This window comes from Otolemur garnettii, unplaced genomic scaffold (genome assembly GCF_000181295.1).
Source record: "Otolemur garnettii isolate 467f Iridium unplaced genomic scaffold, OtoGar3 scaffold00005, whole genome shotgun sequence".
Taxonomy (NCBI): domain Eukaryota; kingdom Metazoa; phylum Chordata; class Mammalia; order Primates; family Galagidae; genus Otolemur; species Otolemur garnettii.
The window spans coordinates 7,090,196-7,118,019 of NW_003852400.1; the positions used below are offsets into that span (position 1 = coordinate 7,090,196).

The following is a 27,824-nucleotide window of genomic DNA, read 5'->3' on the forward strand; positions in this document are numbered from 1 at the left end:
TTTCACCATTAACTAAGATAGACTCTCACTGGATTAAAGATTTAAACTTAAGACATGAAACTATAAAAATACTAGAAGAAAGTGTAGGGAAAATACTTGAAGAAATCCACGTGGGTGAAAATTTTAGGAGGAGGCTCCCTCGGGCAATTGAAGCAACATCAAAAATACATTATTGGGACCTGATCAAACTAAAAAGCTTCTGCACAGCCAAGATAACAATAAGTAAAGCAAATAGACAGCCCTCAGAATGGGAGAAGATATTTGCTGGTTATGTCTCCAACAAAGGTTTAATAACCAGAATCCATAGAGAACTCAAACATATTAGCAAGAAAAGTGATCCTATCTCAGGGTGGGCAAGGGACTCGAAGAGAAACTTCTCTGAAGAAGACAGGTGCATGGCCTACAGACATATGAAAAAATACTCATCATCCTTAATTATCAGAGAAATGCAAATCAAAACTACTTTGAGATATCATCTAACTCTAGTAAGATTAGCCCACATCACAAAATCTCAAAACCAGAGATGTTGGCGTGGATGTGGAGAAAAGGGAACACTTCTACACTCCTGGTGGGAATGCAAACTAATACATTTCTTTTGGAAAGATGTTTGGAGAACACTTAGAGAACTAAAAATAGACCTGCCATTTGATCCTACAATTCCTCTACTAGGTATATATCTAGAAGACCAAAAATCACATTACAACAAAGATAGTTGTATTAGAATGTTTACTGCAGCCCAATTCATAATTGCTAGGTCATGGAAGAAGCCCAAATGCCCATCAATCCACAAATGGATCAACAAACTGTGGTATATGTACACCATGGAATATTATGCAGCCCTAAAGAAAGATGGAGATTTTACCTCCTTCATGTTTACATGGACAGAGATGGAAAATGTTCTTCTTAGCAAAGTATCTCAAGAATGGAAGAAAAAGTCTCCAGTCCTCTTATGAAACTAATTTATAGCTTTAACATGAAAGCTATAACCTAATTATAGCTTAAAAATATGGGGACAGGGGAGAGGAAGGGGAGGAGAGGTGGGTGGATGGGTGGAAGGAGGGTGATTTGTGGGATCACCTCTATGGTTTATCTTACAAGGGTACAAGTGACGCTTTCTAAAAGTAGAATATAAACATCTTAACACAATAACTAAGAAAATGACATGAAGGCTATGTTAACCAATTTGATGAAAATATTTCAAATTGTACATGAAAACACCACACTGTACCCCATGATTGCATTAATGTACATAGCTATGATTTAACAACAAAAAAAAAAGCAATGTAAATGATAAAAGAAACCCACTTTTATCCTTCATCAAAGGAAGCAGTGTGAGGAGTGTGGGAAACATATTTGGCCCACTAGTTCACCAATGGTGTTGAGAACTACAGAAAAAATCCTTACCTTTCAAATATGGAATATTTCAAGGATTGAGCCATCTAAACTATTTTTGCAATATCAAATAAAGATAAAATATTGCAAAACATGATTTAACAGAGGACAAACTGAATTACTTGTTACTATAATTCAAAACTTATAATACAAACATAGGCTTGTATATATTATGTGTCTTCTCAAAGTAATATTGTTACTTTCATTCACAGAACCAAGGGGTCCTTCTCTGTTTCATTTTGATCTTCATTTCAGAGACAGAATTCAGTAAAGTTTTATGAGAGGGTGCAACATACCAGAGGAGACATCCATTACTCTAAATGGCCCCACTGTATCTGTTAGGGTTAGGGTTAGGGTTAGGGAGTTTATCTGTGTTACAGAAAGGTTTTCACCAATGGCCCTTCTTCCCTCACAAATGTCTGTATTTCTCCTCTTTTACCTTTACCTCTGGTTTACTTTCCTCTTATGATACCCTACCCTTTTTCTTTAAAATCATTTTTTTCTTACATATTTTTTATGTTGATAATAAAAATCATGTGTGCAGTTTTATATTCATGAAGTTGCCCAGGGAGATTTAAAGTGTTTTTACCACATATACAAAACATGAAAAGCAGGCGGTGCCTGTGGCTCAAGGAGTAGGGCGCTGGCCCATATACAGGGGGTGGCGAGTTCAAGCCTGGCCGCAGGCCAAAACTGTAAAAACAAACAAACAAACAAACAAAAAACATGACAAGCATGCGAGGTAACACATGTGTTAATTAGGTCAGTTTAACCATTCTGCATTGTGGAATATATTCCCCATATTTCTATATTTCCTTATCATTGGGCTTTTTCTTACCATAACTTTACCTCAGGACCCCCTCTGGGACACATTCTGGCTTTGTCCCTAAGAAGGGCCTTAGTGGACCACCGTGCTCCTTCCCCATCAGCGTCCCCTACTCTAAGGAGGCTTCCAAGACCCTTCACAGTGCAGGCTTTATTCATGACAGAATTCCCTGTGTTAGTGACAGCAAAGGTACTCACAGATCAGTGACAACGGGTGGAAATGTTCACATTGTCAAATGCAATTAGGAAAGAAAGGGCCATTGCAGTGCAAGGAATGAAAGCAGTTTAGGAGAAAATCAGTGAAAACTAAGAAGGTAAACTGCAGTGAACCACAGGCTGAGAGAAAGGCAACTCCAGCAATCAGTGGAGAGGGTGTGGACATGAGGGACTGGGACAAAAAACCCCGGTTCACTCCCCGCTCTGTCATCCCTGAGCCAGAGTAGAGATTCAAAGGTAACCTTCCTGGAGGACAGAAAGCAGAAGTGCAAATGGGTCCAGTATGAAGTGTGGGGTGGGGGATGCCTCATTCTGTGGAGGACCTTTAAGCTGGCCAGTTGCTCACGGCCCTTGCGGCCGCCTCCTATGTCAATCACCTTCCCAGCAGTCACTTCAGCCCTCGCTCCAGGCTTTGTCATTCTCCTTAACCTCTGCATCAGCCTCCCTCGGCATCAGCCCTCTCCCCACCAATGAAATTGTCTTCTCCGTTTTGTTTTAATTTTCCACCTCAATCTATCTCTGCTCTTAATACCATCCATTGATCTATCCCTCCAGCACTGGGAAGATTAAAAAACAAACCCAAAACAACAAAAAAACAATCCTTTGCTTGCCTTTCGAAAGCACTAATGATCTAGGGAAACAAAAACTAAGCATTAATTTTTCTAGGCTTTAGCAGCTAATACACATTTTTCTAGTAGGGTCGGGAGAGTGGGGAGGGGGTCTTCTCACTATCCCCAGCAGGTCCAGGGACCAGGTCTCTGTCACGACAGTTTCTATGTCTGGAATGTTCTCTAGCTACACATTATTAACTTGTCAAGTCTACATTATCTCACCTTCCCTCTGATGCCTCTTTTCACATCCTTAAGTCTATAATAAGCTTATCTAACTTCTCTGAATATTATTACAAAATTAAGAAATTGCTTACTAACCGCTGGTAACTATTTGTCTCTCCTCCTCAACTTGACAACAAGTTCGAGTGCAGGGGCCAAATCTCGTGACTCTTTGAATGCCCACACTGGCTGGCTGACTAGAGGAAGAGAATCATTTTGCTCCATCCTCTCAAGCCTGGACAGAGCCTCCTTATTTACTATATTCCTGGAGCACAATTTCTGTCTTCCAAAGTCCATTTTCCTTACAACCTTAAAACCTGACACAGCTAAAAGAGGAAAGTTTATTTTACAATCACAAAGCAAGAAGGTTTTTATAATTGCATTGTTGGAATCGTAAGGGAATAGTTCTTTAATCAAGTTGTCACACTGGATTATTTTGTACAGCCTAAGTTCTCCTCTGTTATATAATAAAAATGTGTATATCTCTAGTTTCCTTGTTGTGAACATCATTTGTTCTAAACATCAATTTGTGACATCACATCTAGAATTTGTATATTGACTTTTGGCCTACAATGATGTCATGCTATCTATCCATCTTAATATCAAAATTATGTTTCTAGATATAAATACTATTAAGTATTTATTGGCTGGTCACTGCTTTTTTTTTTACATTTTAAGACTAACTTTAATCTTGAAATCACTGTACGCTATTCCCTTTTTGTTGATTTCACTTAAATGCATGGATGTTGAACAGAAGCAAATATCTACCACGCCCATTACATGGAAAACACAGGGCCAGCTTTTAACAGAAACTCATCAACTCCCCAACATTTTTTTATTATAAATACAGGTATCAAAAAAATCCTGAATATATCTTTGATACTACTAGTAGTCAGTATCCCCACTGCTTTAAAACTTCACACAATTTGTGATGATACCCATCATATCAGCTACTTTAAACACTTGCTACTGCAGCTCTTTCACTAAACAAGATGGATAAAGCACGCCATTTCTCGTTTTCCTTCTTGAGATTTTTCCTTTCAGAGACACACTTGCTTCCCCGGCCCTCTGACACTTCTCTTCACTCTTTCATCTTATAAACTTGAATTCTATTTTGAGCAATTCCAGGCTTACATTGAAATGACAGGGCCTTAACAGGAGAAAAATGTCCAGGTCAGGTTTACTGGGTAAATTTTTTTAATTTAATGTGTAGGTATTTCGCATTGTAATAGTTAATCAAGATACTGACATGAGTAGAAGGTTGTTGATTTGAGACAAGACTGAGATGTACTAAAATTAATTTTGCACATTTGTCCTGTTGCTATAGAAGCTTTTTTTTTTTTTTTTTGAAAATTGCTATATCACTTAGCTTTTGAAGTACAACTTTAACGCTATATGAATTTTGCCTTTTTTCTACTACTGGTATGCTCCATGAATCCATCAGCCCATTGGGATTATCTATTCATATTAATTTTGTTACAAGTCTTACCAATGGGGGAGCTTCTGGATATTTAGGTCCACATTCTACTTTCAGGCTACATATTCATTTTCATAATTTGTCCTCAGTGGCCCGATAATCTGCCTACACATTTTGTAAGTGCCATATCTTCAAGGCCCCAGCTAACTACCTCCTTTTTGTCCTTCTTCAAGTTCTTCCAAGAGCAAAAATTACAAAGAACTTTAACTCTTATGGATACTGCCATATGCTTCTGTAGCCTGACACAGTCCTGTCACCACATTTTAAAATATGATATCTTTCTCTTTTCTAACCAATTGATCAAATATGTCTCGGAGTCACTCATTATAGCAATAAGAGATGATAATGCAAGAGATTCTTTTTGCAAAGTTAAAACATTTGCCAAAAGGGAAATAATAGTGGCTCATTTTCTGCAACACACTGCATTTGTCGTCCATGTTGGAGTCAAGCAGAGCACCAAGTAATTGCCTGATTACGTAGTCCCTTGCCCACATGGATCAGAGTTTCCAACTTCACATGAAAATTAAATATTGGCATGTGGTAACATTTCAATTTCACAACTGAATTCTGCCCATGGAGATCTAAGTCATAAATCACTGCAGGTTGGGAGAGAAAATCCAGTTTTAATATAGTTTTTAAAAAAATAGAGTTTACATATTTTTACCCCACTATCAACACTGAGAACTTGAGTTTCTATTATTTTTTGCTCTTTGAGGCTTATGCAACTTAGAGATGAATATAGTTCATTTATAATACTTTCAGTTTTTATTCCTTCTAGTGAATATTTTAGTTTTCTTAAGTACATCAATAATTTAGCTTAATGCCCAAATCCTCCACTTCGGAATTCTTTTTAAAAAAAGTTGTGCTATTCCTAGAAGATAAATAAATATATGAAAATATATTTTGGAAAACTATCCTCAAAGAAAAAAGATTAATTTGAGTATTACCAAGAAGTTCAAAATTTAAATTTCAGTTTACTTGGAAAGTCACAAAAATAGTAAGCAAATGGTAAGCAATCAATAGGATGGAATTTAGAAAATTAAGTATGATGAACTCATACAAAACCAATTTATTTTATTGGGTCAAATGCTTAAACCATTTTTTTTGTGTGTGTGTGTGACCTGCAAAGATTTTGCTTTAAATAGTTGCATCTGACTAAACTCCAAAATATGATGGCGGACATTTCTGGACGTCCAACTTAAACAATAAGAAGAAAAATTTCATTTGGTCTACACACTTATTTTTTTTAGGAATTAAGTGAGCATTTTCCCTTGATATCTAGTTTATTTCTACTTCAATAATAATATCAAATGAAGATTTGCCTTTTAAAGTCATGATTGTAACAGATTTTAGAATGGAATTATTTAATTTATTCTTTGATTTATAGCTATATTTTATGCCCATTCATTATTCTTTCACAAAGGAGTGATTACCAGAAGCAATAGAATTTCATGTTTTCTTTTTAGCACATGTACACTTCCTACATCATTTTTTTTCTGCCATGATCTTTATGGCAACGTTCAAAGAAATGTGCGAAACTCACTCAATGAAGTAGACTTCGCCCTTCTCTGTATAGGCCATTTCCCAGTTATCAGGCAACGGGTCTGATTCCTCACTGTCTTCTGGTTTGGTTGGCTTTGTGTCATCCATCTGTTCCTTTAGCTCCTCCGGTTGACTGTACACTGGTGCAGGGTAAGGCTGGGAGGGCGTCTCCCCTGAGGCACCTGCACTCTTGTCTTCATGTTCACTGGATTCTGTAAGACAACAAGATAATCTGGTTAGTCACTCCAGTCACAGTAACCAGGATGAGTGTGGGGTATGCTCCTCCAGGGGGCTGTACGAAGGCTGACAGGAAATATTTTTGTAAAAGTGTAATTGACTCTGAAAATTATCACTAGGTCTATTTGAGTCTTTCTTTCACTCATCATTCTTGTCTATCCTTCAAATAATCACTGCTGTTTACTGAATTAGAGATTTAAAGGATAAAAATGTAAGGACCATTTCACAATATAGATGTGGTAAAGAGACTAATAGTTCCCTAAAAATGTTCACACTCTGAATGCCTGGAACACTTGAGTGTTATCTTGCATGGCAGAAGAAGATTTGCAGATGTAATAAAAAAAGACTTTGAGATGGAAGAATTATCTTTAATTATCCAAGTGGGCTCAGCTGGAGGAATATGATTAAATGTAATCACAAGGGTCCTTAAAAGTGGAAAAGGTAGGCAGAAAGGGGAGATGTGAGCACTAAGCAATGGTCAAAGATATGTAATATTGCTGGTTTTGAAAATGGAAAAGGGGATCATAAGCCTAGGAATGTGGATGGTCTCTAGAAGCTAGAAAATTCAAGGCAATGGATTTTCCCTAGAGACTCCATTAAGGCACACAGTCTTGCCAATACCTTGCTTTTAGGCCATTGAGACCCATGTCAAACTTTGTAATCTACAGAACTATAAGATAATACATCTGCATTGTTTTAAGTCACTATGTTTGTGATAATTTGTTACAGCAATAAAAAACTAACACAGTAGTCCCCTCAAATCTTTGGTTTTGCTTCTGTAGTTTTAGTTACCCAGGGTCAACTATGGTTCAAAAATAGGTAATTACAGAACAATGAGATATTTTGAGAGAGAGAGAATGAGTAAGCACATTCATATAACTTTTAATACAGTGTATCATTTTGTTTTACTTTATTATTAATAATTGTTAATCTCAAAGTGTCTGATTTATAAATTAAAAGTTACCATAGTATGATGTACAGTATAGATGGGATTCAGTAATATCCAAGGTTTCAGGCATCCACTGGGGGTCTTGAAGCATATTTCCCAACAGGTAAGGAGAGCTAATGAACAACAGAGCAAAACTATCTTAAGAGATGGTAACAGGCTTCAAGAACAGACCCAGGGGCTACAACATATAAATAATGTGAGTTCCAGAATGAGAAAAAAGGAACACATGGGGAAGAAATATTAAGTTAATAAATAACAGAAGAAAATTTACTTAAAATGAAGAAACACTTGAATCTGCAGGCGAAAATGGCTCACTGAATCTGGGGCCAGATTAGTAAAACATACAGATCCCTGGACATATCTAGCTGAAATGGTACCAAACTATAATGTTAAAAAGCAACTTCAGCAGCTTACAAAGAAAGGAACAACAGAATAGCATCAGACAGTTCATCTGTAGTACTCTATGTTCCAAGATAAAAAGGAAATATCCACAGTAATTGGAGAGGAAAGAAGTACAGCAATGTAGGAACTTAACTCTGCCAAGATATCATTATCTGTCTGGGCAAAGAAAGCCACTTGCAAACATGCAAACATCTGAATGTACACTATTCATGTGTCTCATCAAGAACCATGTCTTATTCTAAACATATCATGATGACTAAATCAGAGCAGAGATCTCAAAATAGGGAGAGAAAACAAATGGTAAGAAGAAATAAATTCTGTATAATATAGTTAAATATAAAGAGAGGATTATTACCTTTCAGAAAATTTATAATATGTGTTCAAGACGGATTCTTAAAGAAGAAGAAAGGTATATGGAAAACCTAATAATGGCCAGGTTTTAGACCTTTGTCTTAGGAGGGCTTACATTCTAGAGGGTGGAGAAAAGGCAGGAAAGTGGAGACATTCTCAAGGTCACACCAGGAGGCATATGAGAAATAATTTTAAAGACTACCTTCTCATGGGATAGAATTATTGGAGAAATATTTTGGTCAAGAATATTTTGCTTAATTATATACTTTGTTAGGCAAAGTCCCTCTTATAATTGTGTCCCATCCCTAAAGGTGTGTCAAACAGTGTTATCTCCCACTGTCCCTCTCTCTATGCTGCCATGTACTAGGTCATCAATTGTCTTATATCAGAATTGAGTACATAGGATTCTTTCTTCTCCATTCCTGTGATGCTTTACTAAGAATAATGTGTTCCACTTTCATCCAGGTTAATACAAAAGATGTACAGTCTCCCTCTTTTTTAATGGCTTAATAATATTCCATGGTATACATATACCACAGCTTGTTAATCCATTCCTCGGTTGGTGGGCATTAAATAGACAAATGGGACTTAATTAAATGGAAAAGCTTCTGTACAGTTGGGGAGACAACAACCAGAGCAAATAGACAACCTACACAATGGAAAAGAATGTTTGCATATTTTAAATTGGACAAAAGCTTTATTTATAACTAGGATCTTCAGAGAACTCAAATTAATCTACAGGGAAAAAACAACAATCCCTTATATCGTTGGGTAAGGCAGATGAACAGAAACTTCTCTAAAGAAGACAAATGGCTAACAAACATATTAAAAAATGCTCATCCCTAATTATTAGAGAAATGCAAATCAAAGCCACCCTGAGATATCTAACTCCAGCAAGAATGGCTCACATCACAAAATCTCAAAACTGCAGATGCTGGCGTGGATGTGGAGAGAATAGAACACTTTTTCACTGCTGGTGGGACTGAAAACTAATACAACCTTTTTTGGAAGGAAGTATGGAGAACCCTCAAAGAACTCAAGCGAGACCTCCCATTTGATCCTGCAACTCCATAAATGGTCATCTACCCAGAAGAACAACAGATCTTTTTACCATAAGGACACTTGCACTAGACTATTATCGGAGCTCAATTTACAATCTCCAAGTTGTGGGCAGCACCTGTGGCTCAAAGAAGTAGGGCGCTGGGCCCACATGCTGGAGGTGCTGGGTTCAAACCCAGCCCTGGCCAAACCCCCCCCCCCCCAAAAAAAAACAACTAGTACAATCTCCAAGTTGTGGAAACAGCCTATAATGAAGATCTTTTTGAAATATCCCCTTATACATGAGTCACAATGAAAGTTTTGAGATAGACTGTTGGGTTTCATTATTTCCCTTCCAAGATGCACAGTCAAAAGTGTCCTTTCTGATTTGCCCATCATGTTTCAATTTGCTCAGCTTATTGGTGTCTGTGGGAGGGATTCATTTGTTTCCATTCATGCAGATTTTATGTTTCTTGATTTTTGTGTTTCTCAAAACTTTCATAATGACCCACATATATTTTTTCTGAGCTATTTAGGAACTTCCCCCCTCTCCACCCATTTAGCTTTTCTGCCATTAAGACCAAGATCTTATTTGTTGGTGAAACGTATAGCAGGTACCATCTAGAAAAAGAAATATGCTTAGAGTAAATAAGAAGAAAGTTATATTTTTATAACTTCAGAAATTAATAAAGATGATTAAAATGAGTAAATTGCAATAGAATATTATCTTTGTCTCAATACCAATTGTGTGAGTTGATTTTTTTCCTCCTATCTGCATTAGTCTAGGAGAGTGACATTAAAGTCATCTATTTGGAATTAGGAAACACAAGAACATTTTGTAAGTTATCACTCTTTTGCCCTTCAAAAGAATAAACTATGAAAATAACATGGCCCTTAGTGATGTAGTCTCCTAGCTGAGTTCTCATGCAGATCTGACCTTTGTAAATTGTGCAGGAAAGAACAGCAAGAAGAGGTACCACTGCTTTAGGTTTTTTTTTTTGCTGTAGATTATTACATAGAAATGGACCACACTGTGTGTGTACATGGAACATACCAAATGTTATATTGAAAAGTTAAACACAAGGTCATGTGCTCAACACATTCCTTTATTTGGTATTCATTTATTCAACATTTATTAAGCACTCAATTGGTGCCAGGAACTCAGGACAGAGGAGTGAACAAGAGAGACATTGATCCTTGTTCTCATAAAGCTCATAATGGTAAGATACGTAGTCTTTATATCAATAATTTTAAGTGTGGTGAGTGCAACAAAAGGAAAGATGGAATCTCATGCATGTGCACTCATCTAATCTCATATGAAGAATCAAGGCAAACCTCTTTTTCGATGTGCTATATAAGCATAAAATCAGAGGAAGGGAAGGGGGAAAGAAATAAACAAGGGCTGGATTAGGCCTAAACAGCATGCTCTATAAGGCATGCTCAGGATTTGGGAGTGTATCCTGAGAGCAATGAATAGCACTGATAAGTCTTATTCAAGGGGATGACAAAATTAGATTTTCATTTTTCACAAAGATCCCCTTGACTATTCTGGGGATTTGAAGGTGGCAAGAGTAGATGATTATAGACCCGTGGGAAGCCACTTCTGTGCTCCAGACAAGAGATGGTAATGGCATAGGGTAGAAATAAGATTGAAAAGGATTTAAAGGATGAATTTCATACTTTTTTCATAAAAACTAGACACATAAAGAAAAAGGAAAAGTCATGGTAAACCCAACATGGTGGGTGGCAAAGCTCTTCACTGAGACCGGAAGCATGGGAGGAGGAAGGGGATTCTGTGGGGCAGGAGGTGCTATGGGCCTGTTTTGGGCATACTGGGTTAGAGGTCTAGGTCAAACTCACAATGAAGATGTCAACTCAGAGAGTTACTGGGAGAGAATCAACTTGCAGTGACAACAGCCTATGGCACCAATTTTAGCCATAAGTAAAAGAAATTGCCAAGAGGGAGCATGTGAGAAATGGAAACAAGAATCCCTAGAGGAGCTGTCTGAGCAGCTCCAACAATCAACAGTCATTGAGAGCAGGGGCTGGTGAAAGGAGATGAGGAAAGAGCAGCCATGGAAGTAACAGAAAAATCAATAGACCTTCAAGTCACAAAGGCCAAGCACAAGGCCAAAGGGAGACATTTAACTGTGGTCAAAGCTTCTGAAAAATCCAGCAACATAAAGACATGAAATCTGTTAAAATTGATGACATGGAGGTCACTGGTGACATCAGCTGCTAGTTATGGTAATATTTATGGTGGCGTCATGGGTGGCAAAGGCAGATAGGAATAGGTAAAGAATGAAGGGAAAGAAAACATTGAATATCCTGATAGAGAATTTATTCAAGAAGCTTAGCTATGGACAAATAATTTTTTAACCCCAATATAAAATACGATTAAATTTTCAAGAGAAATATAACAAATAAGGTCTTGGAAGTCTTTGGAGAAGTCTACAATCATATATATTGATGTGTCAGCGATTCCTAAGGAAAGTTCTCTCCATTTATCTACCTCATTTACGTATTTATTTCTTTATTCTTAATTGATAAGTGATTATATTAAAAGACATGCATTTAAGACCTATAAAGTGCAAAATACTTGACAAGAGATTATTGGGGGAGAGAAAAAGACCTTTAATCAGGCAGTTGTGAACTGGGTTGAGTGGGAAGCAATAACTAGCACCTCATCCCTCCATTTGAACAAAATATGACAAAAAGTGAGTAAGGCAAATAAAGAACCATAGCGTTCCCACATTCGCAATTTATAAAGACGAATCTGGGGTGCTGTTTATAGTGGGAGTCATGGACTGCTAGTGAAAGCTGGAATCAGGCCAGTTCATCTGCTGGCAGCACTGAACCAGGGCAGGCCTTCCCTGGAGGGCTGGAACCTGTTCCCAGAAGTAAAGGGTGGAACGTTTAGAAGAAAAAGAAGAACTGAGCCACACAGGCCCAGATCGGTCTTCCAAGTTGTGTTACTCAGATAGGTCAGTGCACTTTTTCTGGGGAGTGAGTCAAGAGCCAGTGGAGTGCAAATTTATTCCTAGAAGTATTCTTATATGTCACAAGGGGGAGAAGTACCTCCTTCAACCCTGAGTAACCATATAGAGCACTACAGGAATGATTTATTAAGTGATACTCAATGACACAAAGGATTGTATAAAATTTTCTAGGGAGCCTGGCATGGTGGCATGTGCCTGTGGTCCCAGCTACTTGGGAGGCCGAGGTGGGTGATCACTTGAGGATGGGAGTTTGAGAACATCCTGAGTAACATAATAAGACACTATCTCTACAAAATGTTTAAAATACTATTTGGGTACAGTGGCACATACCTATAGTCTCAGCTACTCAGGAGGCTGAAGCGGACTGCTTGAGCCCAGGAGTTTGAGGCTGTAATGAGGTATGATTGGGCCACTAAGTAGTACATCATGCTGGGCCACAGAGTGAGACCTTGTCATAAAGTAAAACAAAACAGATATCTAGGGAGACACTGTAGCAACTAGAACAAGAGCCCCCAAGGCACAAAGTGTGTGAGGAACTCTAATATTTAACACTCAGTGAGAGAAGGAATTGGTCTTATATTTCTTATGTTACTAGGAAATAACATTAATTAATTACTTTGATAAACATTTATTGAGAGACTATTAAATGCCAGGCATTAAGCTAGGCCATTTAGAAGGATGTGGTCCAAACAGTATGCAGAGTTTGCTATGGCTGTTGTAACAAAATATCACAGACTAAGTGGCCTAAATAACAGATCCTTATTGTCTTACAGTTTGGGAGGCCAAAGTCCTGTATCAGGATGTTGGCAGGGCCGACTTCCTCTGAAGGCACTGGCAAGCGTCAGTTTCAGGCCTCTCTCCCAGCTGCTGGTTGTTGTTTAGGCTTGTGGCAGCAGCACACTCCAGCCTTCACACAGTATTCTCCGTGTGTATGTGTGTGTGTGCGCATGTGCCCACGGGTGTGTGTGTTCTAATTTCCATCCAGTAGTCATATTGTATCAAGGGTCTACCCTACTCCACTGTGACCTCATCCTAACTAATGACATCAGCAATAACCCTATTTCCAATATCCTGAGTAACTCAAGGTTTAAAGTTCAACATACAAACTGAGGGTGGGGCACAGTTCAACTCTTACAGTGGTAATATTAGGTGAGTTCATCTTAAAACTCACCGAACCGATATTTGCCAGTGCTGGGACTCCGAGTTACTGTTTCATGCTACATCATATTTGTTTCCCTGCATTTTGGAGGATGTGATTATGTCTTCCTTCGTTATGTGGCTTAAATCTTTTTAAGCAATCAGATATATTGGGACACTGTCTATGTAGTTAAGAAATTGCCCATAAAGAACAAAACAGACTTTAATACTAAAGTAATACTAAAGAGAGGGAAGAACCACGTCTGACACGCCCACCATGGGCACCTCTGTCAGCCATTCCTCTTGGTGCCCCCAGCCCTATGGAGCTGGATTGGAAATACATGTGTGCAACATGCCCTTACGCCCATCACATACATGTCAGATCTGTGGTCTGGGAACCTCTGGACAATTTACATTTTGACTAAGGAGAAGGAGACAAATACGTACTACGTACGTCTTACTTTAGTAACAGCATGAATCTATTGCTTGATTAGGAGGCGGCAAGTACCATTTACCATTGCCCTTTTTGACTTCTGTGATGCCTTTCTCAGAATGATTTTATTCTTAAATCTAAAAATAAACTCTTTTGGCTTTGTAAAATGTAATTTTTAATGAGATGCTTGCTGCTGAAGTAAACAGACTTTATCAAACATGGCGTGTTTGGAGCATTGGGTACTGCGTTTCTATGTCACTTGGATGTCTTACAAAACCAGACCGAGGATTGCCTTTTTTTCTTTTTTTGGCACTAACAAAGGAAACAAAAAATATTTCAATAAAGAAGGGACATCAATTCTTAAAGAATGGCAATGATTAAAAAAATTTATCTGGGTCCAGGACTATTAAATTTTTAGAAATTGTACAGAGATGTTGAGGCACAAAACACATTTATAATATACAGTCTTATAAACAATGACCTATGAAAAAGCATATTTTAAATACACTTGTACTATTGTGAAATAGTAAAGAATGTAATTCTTTTCATCTTGTCTACCTTAGGGTTTTGTTGAATTTAGTAAGTATTCTTCTTACTACAAGAAATTCAGAAGAGCTTGAAGATCTGTTTGTAGTACAGGAGCCAAAAGGCATGTAATTAGGAGAGAGTAAGTGTGTACATTTTTGCATTCAGTTCAGAGCTTATACATTCTATTGCTCTGGCCTGGTTGAAGGTCATGATATTGCAAAACTATGCATCGTAGCTGTTCCATCTGCTTTTGTGTTTATTGCCCGAGTGGCATCTAAACCATTTGAGGGAGAGAGCAAGGATAAATTAGAATGCCATGGTTTTGACTGTCCCTACCCAATTTCATTAAAGAGTAACCAGAGATACAGAAAAGGCAATAGTGAGAGGGAAGTTTATTGCAATACATGCTTTTATCAAAAATGTAGGAAGACTTCAAATTAATAACCTAATGATGCACATCAAAGAACTAGAAAAGTAACAATAAACCACACTTAAAATTAGAAGAAAAGAAATAATAAAGATCAGGGCAGAAATAATTGAAGAAGAGACCAAAAATATGGAAGATCAATAATGTGAAAAGTTGGTTTTTAAAAAATTTAAACAATGTCAATAAACCAAGATACAAAGATAAAACCATTTTAAGTAAGAATACCTATTTTACATCATACCTATATTCCTATTGGACACTGATTATGTCTATGTAGCTTTCTGCAACTGCCACCCTTTGAAATGAAGAAAAATAATGAAGGATTTGTTTGTAAGCTAGATAAAATTTTTTTTTATCATTTCTTCTGTCATACAATGTCAACTTCCAAAATTTATTCTATCCTGTCAGAGAGCCCCATGATTTATATTTCTAATGGCTATGTGACACATTTTAATAAATTCAGTAATTTTTTCTCCTTGTCTTCATACGATTTCTTTGGAAGTAAGGATGGCAGGAAGACATTTAAAGTGAAAGAAAAAAGAATTGAGAACAGGAAAGAGAATAGAAATAATCTGAGATTTTTAAAAAAATTTTATTTTTCTTTTAGCAATTCTCAGATAGCAACACTCTCCACATGAAGAAGTAGCACATAGTGGCTGAGGCTGGCGTCAGACCACCTGGGTTGGAGTCTGCCTTTTAAAGGGGGATGTTCAATGAGTTTTCAAACACTCGGGGCATGCTTCAGTTTTTTCAACTGCACAGTGGGGGCAAGAACATTACTTAGCTCTAAGGATCAGATAAGGCATGTATGTAAAATGCTTAGAACAGTGAACTACTAGAATATATAGAGTAGGTGTTCAGTGAATGGCATGTATTGTTACTGTTGAGTTCTACTACTTAGAACACCGAATAACTTAAGTCATTCGAGTACTCCAAATTATTTCTGCCTACAAAACCAAGCACTGTGGTCAACCTTCTGTGAGGTGTAGGATATTCGGTATTTTCAAAAAATGATCTGAGTGCTAAAAAAGAATACATATCAGGTGATATTTCTCCTTTAAAAGACATTTGCATAAATTAAAATGTTCTTCCTCTGATGAAGCATATAATAGGGTTAAGAGATTTAAAGGAAGAAAAATAATCCACAGACACCACAAACTCTTTTCCAAGTTCTCTATTGTTCCTCTAGAGTTTTGCATTTGCTTTTGCAAGGCACCAGGGGCTGCTACTGAGCTACGAACTTGGCATCACTCTGGCACCTTTGAGAGCACGGCTTTAAGCAGCATCAGAGGTACAGCCCACCAGTCTCCTATGAGCCCAAAGCCTAGTCTCCTCCTAAACCCCTGAGGCAGCCCTGGCTTTCAAGTCTGCTCCCCACTCTGGTTTTACTCATTTGCAGTCGTGGCCACAGTGGTGGGGTTTAAAGATTTCTCCAAGCTTTCTTGGAAACCCAACAAGCCCATTAAAAAGGTTTTATGTGGTGGAAGGAGTGTTGACATCACTGCTAGAAGCTGAACTTCTTAGAACTTGAATCATAGGCTCTTATAAATGAATACTTCAGGGCTGATAAATAAGAGAAAAACATCCTTCTTGATTTTTTATAAATACGAAATTATGATTACTGAGTATTTATCTAATTTCTAATTTCATTATTTGTAAACTAACATAACTGATTTTTTGATCATGGCCATACTACAGATGATATCCTGCAGTGGGAAGTATAGGACATTCCGTCTTCAGCAAGGAAGTTGTCAGATAGTGGCCACCTGCATTCTACAGCAGCAGTTGACCAAAATCAGTCAGGGTGGCAGATTATTGCTCGAAGAAAGTTCATATCTATTTTCATGACTTTTCTTAAACCTTCTAAAATGAGAAGAGGAATTACAATATGGGTGCTAAAATGTTTGCACATTGTATAATTAGCGAATTTCCTAATCACCACCCGATTACTTTTTTTTTTTTTTTTTTTTGGATGTAGCAAGACATGCACATGGTACAACATCCAAAAGAGCAAAGAGGAAAAACCGCAAACAGGTGTCCCTCCAGCTGCTGGCCCCAGGGTCACAGCAGGCTAGTGAGGAATGGTGATTTCTATGCAAACTGATGACTGAATTTCAGTCAGTAGTTTCTGACTCTTTACTGTTCCTGAAATAGTTCAAAGTCCTAAAAAGACACCATTATAAATTCTTACTATACTACAATAGATGAGCATAAGAAGGGTAGTCCTTGAATGCTGTGGAAAAAAATACATATAAAATATTTTTTAAAATATTAACAAATATTTTTCTTTATTATTGAGGCTAAGAAGGAATCATACATCTAGAATAAAATATGAGAATTAGGGAAAGTCAGTGTAAATGATTAACTATGATTTTTGAGATGATAAATAAATTAAGGAAGCTGAAATCCCCAATCCTGTAAAGAAGTGATTAATATATATAATACTTACAAGTAAATTGGATCTCATGGATTTGGTGGCTAGCCAGAAAACTGCAAATTACTGAGAATGCATACTCAATGACTCAAAATTATTTTTCATCTGCATTTAAAACACACAATTGGTTACAAATTGTTTGGAACACTAAAAGAAAAACATGGAAAATATAAAATTCACGTCTGTGAGTAGAAGATGCCAAGAAAAATATTTCCTGAGACATAAAAATCTAAATTGGAAAGACTCATAGGAAGATTAGTAGAGAAAATTATTTCTGAGTAATAGGGGAGAAGAGCTGCCTTAATTAGTATATTTTCCTCTGTTAGCAATACCTAATTCTTAACACTGTGATAAAAGTAGATTGGAATAATGCTAACAAAACTAATTCCCATAGCTGTACACTTGTATATATGCTAAATGATTTTCATAATGTATGAATTTTAAAGATATTTATCATACACAAATAAATCTCCCAAATCCTCAACAAACCTTGGGGTGAGAGAAACTGATGCAAATGTTGAAAAACTTAAGGACTAGTAGAAGGCCAGTCTCAGTGGCTCAAGCCTATAATCCCAGCACTCTGAGAAGCTGAGGTGGATGGATCACCTAAGCTCAGAAATTCGAAACCAGTCTGAGCAAGAGTGAGACCCCGTCTCTAAAAAATAGCTGGGCATTATGGCAGGTGCCTGTAGTCCCAGCTACTAGGGGGGCTGAGTCAAGAGAATTGCTTTGAGCCCAAGTGTTTGAAGTTGCTGTGAGCTATAACACCATGGCACTCTACCGAAGGCAACAAAATGAGACTTTGTTTCAAAACAATAAAATAAAATAAAGATTGTAGTAGAGTATGAAATAAAATATAGGACATATACATACAATATTTCTTAGAGCTTACTTTCAAAATTCTGAAAACAGTATCTGGAGACTAGTACTATATAAAACCCAACCTCACTTTCTGAAGTTTTAAAAACTTTGCAGGGGCCTCAAGACAAAATGAGGAAGACATTATTTAGTCTTGAGATGAGTGATTCAAGTGTTGTTTTTTTGACCCAGATTAGAGTCAAGGTATTTTCTGGATGAGAGCAAGAAATCACATAGGAGGAAACATGTCAGGGTGCTGTCCCCAGTGATGGAGCCACATAGAGGGAATGGGTGCTCAAGAGCCTTTTCTCTTTGGTGAGAAAGGCCAGCCCTACCTAGACCCATCACTGACAATGAAGCAGCTGGGATTTCACACCAAGAATTATAACCACTTCTCTAAGGAGACATATGAATAAGAAACATTGCGATAGAGGTGAAAATTAGACGTGGGCAATAGATGATTATGATAAAAAAAAAGAAAACAAAAGATTAGACTTCAAGAATGCCCAGAGAACCTAAAAAAACATGTCAACTATTCCGCAGGCTTTCTGTAAGTGCTGTGCAAACCCGAGGTGTTGCCACGGTTGTTCTCGCTCTGTTACTCCTCCCTCAGGAATCGAAGCTCTCACACACACAGATTACATAAACTCTTCAAGAAGCAGATAATACACACTCTCCACAGAGGTTGAGTGCAAGCTCCCCCAAACAGCGCATGAGCTGGAGAGCATGAAGAGGTCCACATGAATGTGTCACTTTCAGTTTAATTGAAAGTGAGTGTGACTTGATTTAAAATGACACCCCTGAAACTAGTCATGATTATATTATTATTTTTTTTTAATGGCAAATTTAGAATTACTACTATAGTTCATGGCCACAACCTCTAAGATGATCATGTGGTTACTTTGTAATCACGCCTACTCAGAACATGCTACGATTAGGGCAGTTTTAACTTTCAAAAGATTCTTTTAAGAAAAGATGGAACGCCTCTCATTTATAAATGGAATATCTAATTTTAGAAGGTTAGTTTAAAATAGCCCCAGAAAATTTTCCCATCCAGTGAAGAGATAAAACCCAGCACTGTATTTAGGAATAAGATGATAAAATTAAGCCTCCTAAAAAAAAAGAAAGACAAATATCTGAGTGGATTCACAAATCACAGTCTCCGTGAACTCACACAAAAATAAGCAGGGCATAGGCGCTGGGGTGGTTTCAGAGTCGGGCATTATTCACAGGAAAACAGCGAAATTCACTAGGGAGGACATAATTCTTCTGACAGTGACAAGGTCTCATTCACAGACCCAGGACTGATGGTGCATGCACAGTCAGCGTGCCAAGCAGCACAGGACCTGGATGCGTGTCCCTAATGGTGAACTGAGATCATTGCTGAGGACACTCGGTGATCACATAAGGGACACTCTGTTTGCTCTCTGGGAGATGCAGTTCATTTGCACTAATTGCAGGCTTGGGGTCCCGGAGAAGGCAGCTCTGTGTACACACACTGTATTCCCTTTGTTGGTGAAGGTAGCTCTCACGGCCCTGTTTCTCCTAGCATTGTGTGTGTTTGTGTATAAACAGTGAGATTTAACTGTTTTTAAAATATATGTGCATTTCTAATTCTTTGCACTAGGCTTACTAATTGCTGATGAGGGGAAGCTATAATAGTGAATTACTTTCCGGAAAAGTTTAGAAGATAACTCATGAAATAAAAGAAATCCAAGAAAGCTAACCGAACGACTCTGGTTTGGGGACCTTGCTTTCCTGAAGAAGAGTCCAATCTTTAAATAAATTCTATGTACTTACCTATTATTAATCACCTACTTATTTTTGGCATTTTCAAAGTTAGGGAGATTGGATGCGTCTCCATCTCTAAGAACATATATTTTAAAATACGCATGTGTGTATTTCTCTTGGTTATACAACTTTCAAAGGAACGTAGAATCAGGAATCTTGTATCTTTCAAACTTAGGAAATGCTGTATGTTGAAGATACTGACTAGTGTAAAATGAGCATGAAAGAAATCTAATCACGTCCACACGGTTAAACTTGGACATCCGAGAGGTCAGTCATAATTGACTGAGAAATAAAGATTTACTAAGTAATTGAAATATTTAAAAATACGTGCTAATCACTGAACAGGTAAACAGAAAAGTAAAAGCAGCTCTTATCCTCATTTACAGTTACAAAAATATACATGGGAATGCCAGATGTGCACATTATGAAGTTACCTAGTGCCAGGCTAACTCAAAATCGATGCGTAAATTGCATTACGGTCATTCAGAGATAGTTTTAACTTTTCTTGTGAAAGTCAACAAGTCAATCAGTGATTCTCAGGGAATATAAAAATGTGTAATGAATTGTAAGTAAGAGAAGTGATGACTTAAATGTGGCGATGGCCAGATTGGACAGGTGAAATGTTTTTAGCGTGAAGTATGGATAAGGGAAAAACATTCACATGGGGGATTAACGGGAGTCAAAGCTAACAGAGACGACCTAGTCAAAGTGGGAGCACCTGGGTGGTTGCCTGGGGAATTCGAATCAGTGGAAAAGAAAGCTCCTTCGAGTTTTGAGGATAGTTGCCTGACCCACTTTGGGTTCAAGCATCTTTACTTGATGAGGGATAAAAACTAAATTGCTGGGAGACATGCAGATCATTAGGGAACTGTGCTCCACAAATAAGGTGATACTGTAGGATAGGACAGTGATATCTTAAAGGAAAGACCCACTGATCGTTTGTGCCTAATTATAAATGCCAAGCCTGGGGAAGAGGAATATGATAGGTAATTCTGAGGTATTTGAGTGAAAAGAAGAATTAGAGAAATCAGGTAAAGGGCTTTGTGAGTTGGTTTGCTCCTTTGTTTTGCGGGAGAAGAGCTTAAGTGTAAGGTGTACATCGAAATCGCAAAAGCAATGCTTAGGTGGAGCTGTCCAGTGGGCAATAGTTAGAAATAGGGGCCTGAAACACAGAAAAGCAGTGAAGGCTGCAGGTACATTTACAGCCTTTGAAGCCAGGGGCTGGATGTCAATTTTAACAAGATAAACAGAAAGATAAAAGATGTCTAAATATAGGTGAGGTAATGTCAGGGAAGGCTTCCTGGGGATATGAATTTTAAGCATCAGTTCAAAGAGACAATCTATAAGATGATCTAAGGATAAATTACCCTTGCTAGTACGAGGTCTGACACCACTGCTACAAACAGTGAAGGACAAATATAATGGAATACAGAGTAGTGGGACTGCGATTTGTCCCCAGCATGGTTAACAGCTCAGGGAAATGTGTTGAAGAGAGAATGAATTCAGAGATCACTGGGTCTGAATCTCCACTCTGCCACCATATGAATTTTTACTTTAGCTAAGCATCTTAAGCTAAGTTTCAGCACCTCATTCATGAAGTAAGTATATGATTATTATGGGGTTAGAGAAAATGCAGTATAAGTATTGCATACCTGGCCCATGGTATGCATTCATTAAAGGAGAGTTAATTATTTATTCTATTTTTATTATTCTATTTTAATTATTTTTTCAATTTTTTATTTTTGTAATCCGCTTATTGACAAGAATAATATATTTCTGAGGATAGAATTTTATTGACTTCCAACCAAATTGAGGTATGGCAGAAACAGAAACATTCACACCGGTTTGAGACGCTAAAAATTCATTGTATGGTTTTTCTAGGTACTACGAGCTAACTCCGTATGTCTAATGTAATTTTAAGCAGAAAAGAGAGACTTCTACATAAAATAAAATTCAGGTCATGTGAATTTTCACTGATAATGTTAGCAGAACTTCATGGAAAATGCATATATTTAAAGACAATCAATGATTTTATGTAAATAGGGTCTGAAAACAAAAAGAAAAATGCAGTTTTAAGTATTATTCAAAAGAGAAAAGATAAAAATAGGTAAGACATGAATTAAGGAATTCTCTAAAAACTTTATTTACATAGAGTAAATAGTTTCTCTTGGTAAAGTACATAGTAGTTTATTTTGGCAAAGATAGATATGTGTGATACTTGTCTATATTCAGAATTTTAAAAAAATTGGACATTTTTATGTCTACAGAGGAAAATGAGCTTACTTGCACATGATTTCCAGAAATAAAAGCTAGAACCTTTCAGTAAGTAGACATTTATAATGCCACTTTTAAAGATGCACAGGTAAAATAGAGGTCTCCTGTTTACATATCACTAGGAAACATATTCATATTAGCGGCTAGGAACAGGTTCTGGACTCAGACTTCCTATATATGATTCTCGGTTACTGAGAAAATTATTTAACTTAGGTCTATTTCAGGGTCCTAATTTACAAAATAGTACCTAGTTAATAGGCTAGTTAGGATAGTTAAATGAACTATATAACTATGATGAAGGCAGGCAGTTCCTAATGGATAGTAAGCCCTCAAAAAGTTAATTATTTTATTATTTATTACTATTAGCATCAGTATTATTTTGCAATGGAATAAGGCTACCTCAATAAGCTTTTTTTTTTTTTTTTTTTTTTAATTCCTGGAGGTTCATTGAGGATACACAAAAGCAGGTTACATTGATTGCTCTTGTTAGATAAGGACCCTCTTATATTTGTGTCCTGCCCCCAAAAGGTGAACCCTATCCCTTGACCACTGATGCCCTCCCTCCTTCTTTCTCAGCCTTTTCACTCTCCAAATGTGCTTCATTGAATTTGTGTTCTGAATTGATGACTGATGTTAATTATTTTTATAGGCTATTAGCCAATATACAGCAATCTAAACCAAGTGTAAGCACTATTTCTCAATATTCTTTGAAAATCTCCTGTATCTGGTGAATGTGTCTGGGAAAGAGACAAAGGCAAGACAAAGACTCTGTGCCAGAAAAAAACAATGTGATGAGGTTCAAAAGGTGAAGAGCTGGGAAACACACACAAGAGAAGTCAAAAGAATTCCCGAAGTTGCTACTGGATAAACATTTGGAATAAAAAAGACACTTCAAAGAGCAGGGTTGTCAAAAGACGTGTACTAAGGAGTCAGTTTTCTAGTTCAGGACTCTTCTCATTGGTAATGTTAGCAGAACTTCATGGAGAACATACTTATTATAGTTAAAAGTAGTCACTGATTTTATATAGATACGGTCTGAAAAAGAAAAATGAAGTTTTAAGCATAAGCTTTAGTTTGATAAAGAAAAGATGAAAAGATAGGTAACAGATGTAAATTGAGGAATCCTCTAAGACTTTTATTTATACAGAGTGCATAAATTATTTTGGTAAAGTATATAAGGCGCTAAATACTGGTAGGTTTGATGCTTTTACACCCATACAGAACACAATATATTAACCCACTTTTGAACACTGAGTGAAGAGCTGCCTGATATATATGTCTCTTATTCCTCAACAAGAAAGAGAAAAACTGTGTAAGGGTCTCTTGCCCAGCCAGACTTACAGAGCCACTGTGGGTAGCATCTGTTGCCCTCCCAGAAAACTTAGAGTTGGCTTGGATAGTTTTTTTTTCTTTTTGCAATTTTTGGCCAGGGCTGGATTTGAACCCACAACCTCTGGCATATGGGGCCAGCACCCTATTCCTTTGAGCCACAGGCACTGCCCTGGATAGTTGTTTTTTACTATATTTAGGTGGAGGGGTACAGAAGCAGTCATTTGGCTGTAGTTGGTCAAGAAAAATTCAACTCAGTCTTCTTCAGTGCCCATGAAGACCTCCTAGCCATAGATGTTCCCTAGTTCATGACTAAGGTATGAATAGAAGAGATTGGTGGTTTCTGGATTCAGTATGCCCTCCAGTTAAATAAATTTCTTAGGAATCTGTAGACTGAGACAGCTTCACTTTATTTACCCCACACAATTTGAAACAAAACAGAAATCGATGATCTTTGCTCAGCCAGGGACTTATATTTTATGCATTTTAACCACAAGCTAAAATTCAGCAACTGTTCTCTGACCTGGAATTTCTGCTGCTTTTGTGGTTACTGATTTAATTCAGCTCATTGTTTTGCATTTCCTATCAAAGATCAACAAGAAAACCATGTGCTATCAATTCAATTTAAGTTTAGTTACATAATGAAAAGCAAATATTTTGATACAGATACTTCAGAATCAAAAAAGAGGATGATATCTAATTGCTTGAAAATTGCCAGATCATTTCATAGTAGACAAGTAACATTACTTACTTCTAGTGATTTTAGCATTTGAATCTAAAAATCAATGATTGCTAGTGTCAGAAAATATTTTTACCCATTGGTATCAATGGAGAAGGTTTACCTCCTTTGAGTAATCAAGATGAAACCACCTCATCAGGTTTTATACCTCAACTGGTACTGATTAGATTTTGGTCTCCTTGTGTTTACCTTATGTTCAATGAAGAAGAACACTTTTACATGTATTTTGAATAAAGATAAAAAGTAACCTTATGAAGCTTTTCTTTGATAAAAATAATTGAGCATGAAAATTCAAACACCATGTCAGTACAGAAGCAGTAAAGTGAAAAATAAAAATGCACACATCAAAGTAGCAATGGGAAACATCTAGAAAAGAATATGCATGCAAAGTGCAATGCTTACTTTTTTTTCCCAAGAGCTTAACCACAGTCCTTAGATTTGCAATGTCAACTGATATGATTCTATTAAAAACAAATATGGAAAATAAAGTTTTGGAGTCTGGCTCCATGAAACTAACACAACACCATAATGTTGTTATTGTTGCCGTTGCTTTGGTAGCATTTAATTATGAATAACAGTATAAAAAATCTATTTTTGATGCTCTGTTAGTAATATGCATAACAAAAAGCAAATACAGCCCTTGTACAAACACATACCTCATTTGCGTATAATATCCTTTATATATGTGATACGACAGATCATAAATCAAGCATAGCTATTCTTTTCCTTGTTCAATGATAAGGGCCTTCACCAAGTCAATGTATAAAGATGCTTTCTGCATGTTGCCAGATTGGATGGTACAGAAGGGGAAACAAACACACGGGCAGTCTGTACCTGCAGCCATGTTGAGGACTGTATTCAGTGAGGCTGAATACTAAATCACGTGACCCAACCTCTGTTTACAGAACTGCAAACCTGGCAAGATTTCTACAATGTTAGAGTTATTCCCTCTAACGTAAACAAAGACCTCAAAACTTTACACAATCGTATTTATGACTTGTAACACTTTCTGGAGGTTTAAACTATTCAGTATATTGCCATCACCCTTAATATTGTATAAATGAAACCAAAAGTCAAGCAAGTTGAAAGAATATGTTGAAATTAGGATAAATTGTATACAAGAATCATGTCCTTTCCATCTGATATTATAACCTTCTCTGAAGATAATTGTAATCATACAGATATATTGGATATATCTGTATCTATCTGATATACAGAAGGTGCCAAAAAATGTATACACATTTTAAGAAAGGAAAAAAAACTGTATTAAAATCATAATACCCAAGCAATTATAAGAGGTGCTCAACATAACTTGTATTCATCTTTTGTTACGAGTATATAGTGAGTATTACAATTTTAATAGTCTTTTTCTTTCTTAAAATTGGTTTACATTTTTTTGCAACCTCTCTCTCTATACACATACACACACTTAATATCTAAAACAGCAAACTGATGATGAACTTGTAAAAAATGTGAATGGCTAACCTGGTGTTACTACCACTCCATTTCCGTTGACCACAGGCCTCTCTTCCTCTTCCTCCTCGGGAGGCTCTATACTTGCTTTCTCCATGTTGCTCACTGATTTATTCCTCTTCCGTTTTCCTTCAGCACTTGGAGTGGCTCCCGGAAGTATCTGGTCTGTTACATTTAACAATAATGGTGCTGGTTCTGCTGGAGGCTTTGGGGTACCGTAGTAATTGTCTACAAATGACACAAAAACATTCTAAAGTTAAATCTTTCTCCTAATGTGTGCATAATTTATAAAGAATGAAAATTATACAAACACATTTTTTTTTCTTTTTTTTTTTTTTTGAGACAGAGCCTCAAGCTGTCCCCCTGGGCAGTGCCGTGGCATTACAGCTCACAGCAACCTCCAACTCCTGGGCTCAAGCGAGTCTCCTGCCTCCGCCTCCCAGGTAGCTGGGACCACAGGTGCCTGCCACAACACCCGGCTATTTTTTGGTTGCAGCTGTCAATGTTGTTTTGGCGGGTCCGGGCTGGGGATTTGAACCCGCCACCTTAGGTGTACATGGCTGGTGCCTTAGCCGGTTGAGCTATAGGCGCCGAGCCCAAACACATTTTTATTCTATTTTATATATGCATACAAACATATGTGTTACATCCTCTTATACATTTCTTTATTTGTTGCCTCTATTGCACCAGTCCCCACACTTTTGGCACCAGGAACTGGTTTCATGGAAGACAGTTCTTTTCTACAGACTGGGTTTAGGAGGAGGCTATGGGGATAATTCAGGTGCATTACATCTCCACCTTGGATCATCAGGCATTAATTCTCATCAGAAGCACACAACCCAGATCCCTCCCGTGTGCAATACACAGTAGGATTCACATTTGTATGAACATCCAATGTTTATTAATATCTTTATTAGTACTGAGTTAGCAAATGAGTGTATAAATTACTTAAGTGAAAACACCAATATGGGTTTGAAGTTGTTGCTAAACGTGTAAGATTCATTTTGAAAGGTACCACCTATGTTATTTATCAATGAAACTCCAGCATATGTTTGAGAAAAAATGATGAGTATGATCCTTGTCTTCCAAGGTGCTCAACAGTCCAGTGTGGCAAACAGAATTTGACACCAAGCAGGGAAGCTAGGATGGGAAATAGGATTATGCACCATATGCACCACACTCAGGAGACACAGAGGAGGAAGGAAGCCCACCTCACTATCTACAGAGGTCACTGGGAAAACAATGAGCTGAGAAAAGAAACAACCCTTAACTAGAAGCCATGGGATTTAGACTTGGCTTTTCTACGTAACTACAATCCACACACAACTGATTTCATCAATAAAGCTCAGTTTCTTCATCTATAAATGGAGAGGAACAAAAATTGCTAATCACCCTGTTCCAGGTTGCAAGTAACCAAAACATATTTTACATAAATGGACATGATAAGGATGTGTTGAAAAGATAAGAGCCAGGTAGTTGATGGGAAAGGCTGAAAAACCTTGAGAAAAATGGGCACTCAGTCAAGGACACTCAAGTTTCATCATTGGCCCTCTGCAGCTTTAGGACTACATGTGGCCTTCTGCATCTTTGAGTGCAGCTTTTTGACTAAATTTAAGTTTTACAGACTATAACTCTTTAATAAAGATACCTGTGAAGTTTGGATTGGGTCAAGGGACTGCACTGGGGATTGGGAGGCCACAGGTTCCCCAACACTGCCTGAAGCATAGCTGATTTCACCAAGTGCACAGTTAGGGATGCAGACTGTCTTGGAGATAGAGCCGCATCCTCTCTCCAGCTGCTCTGATTCGCTCGCTTCCTGGATACTCCCGGGAGCAGGCGCAGCTCATTGGCTGAGCCTCGGTCACGTGGGAGCTCTTGAGACGCCAAGACCACGGAAGGGAAGATGCCTGCTCTGGATTTCAGGATTGGGAGGCAGAGCCCTGCTGCCGCTTATCTCAAGCCTCTCCCCAGGCAAAAAGGACCTGGGGATGCTGGCAGGCAGAAATAGCAATAGCCACTCATTTGCCTTCCTCACTGGGTTGCTGTGAAGATGGTGGTGCCTGTGGCTCAAGGAGTAGGGTGGTGGCCCCATATGCCGGAGGTGGTGGGTTCAAACCCGGCCCTGGCCAAAAACTACAAAAAA

General features: G+C 37.6%; 1 protein-coding gene across 1 annotated transcript in view; it reads right to left on the bottom strand.

The window, feature by feature from the left end:
* The window catches only part of MAGI2 (membrane associated guanylate kinase, WW and PDZ domain containing 2), a 1,396,484-nt gene that overhangs the window by 470,932 nt on the left and 897,728 nt on the right, over nt 1-27,824 (bottom strand). Inside the window, exons 4-5 of the mRNA XM_003782805.2 lie at nt 25,694-25,909; nt 6,284-6,494 (exon numbers count right to left, since the gene is read on the bottom strand). Coding sequence (XP_003782853.1) covers nt 6,284-6,494; nt 25,694-25,909 — 427 coding nt within the window. The remainder of the gene's footprint in view (nt 1-6,283; nt 6,495-25,693; nt 25,910-27,824) is intronic.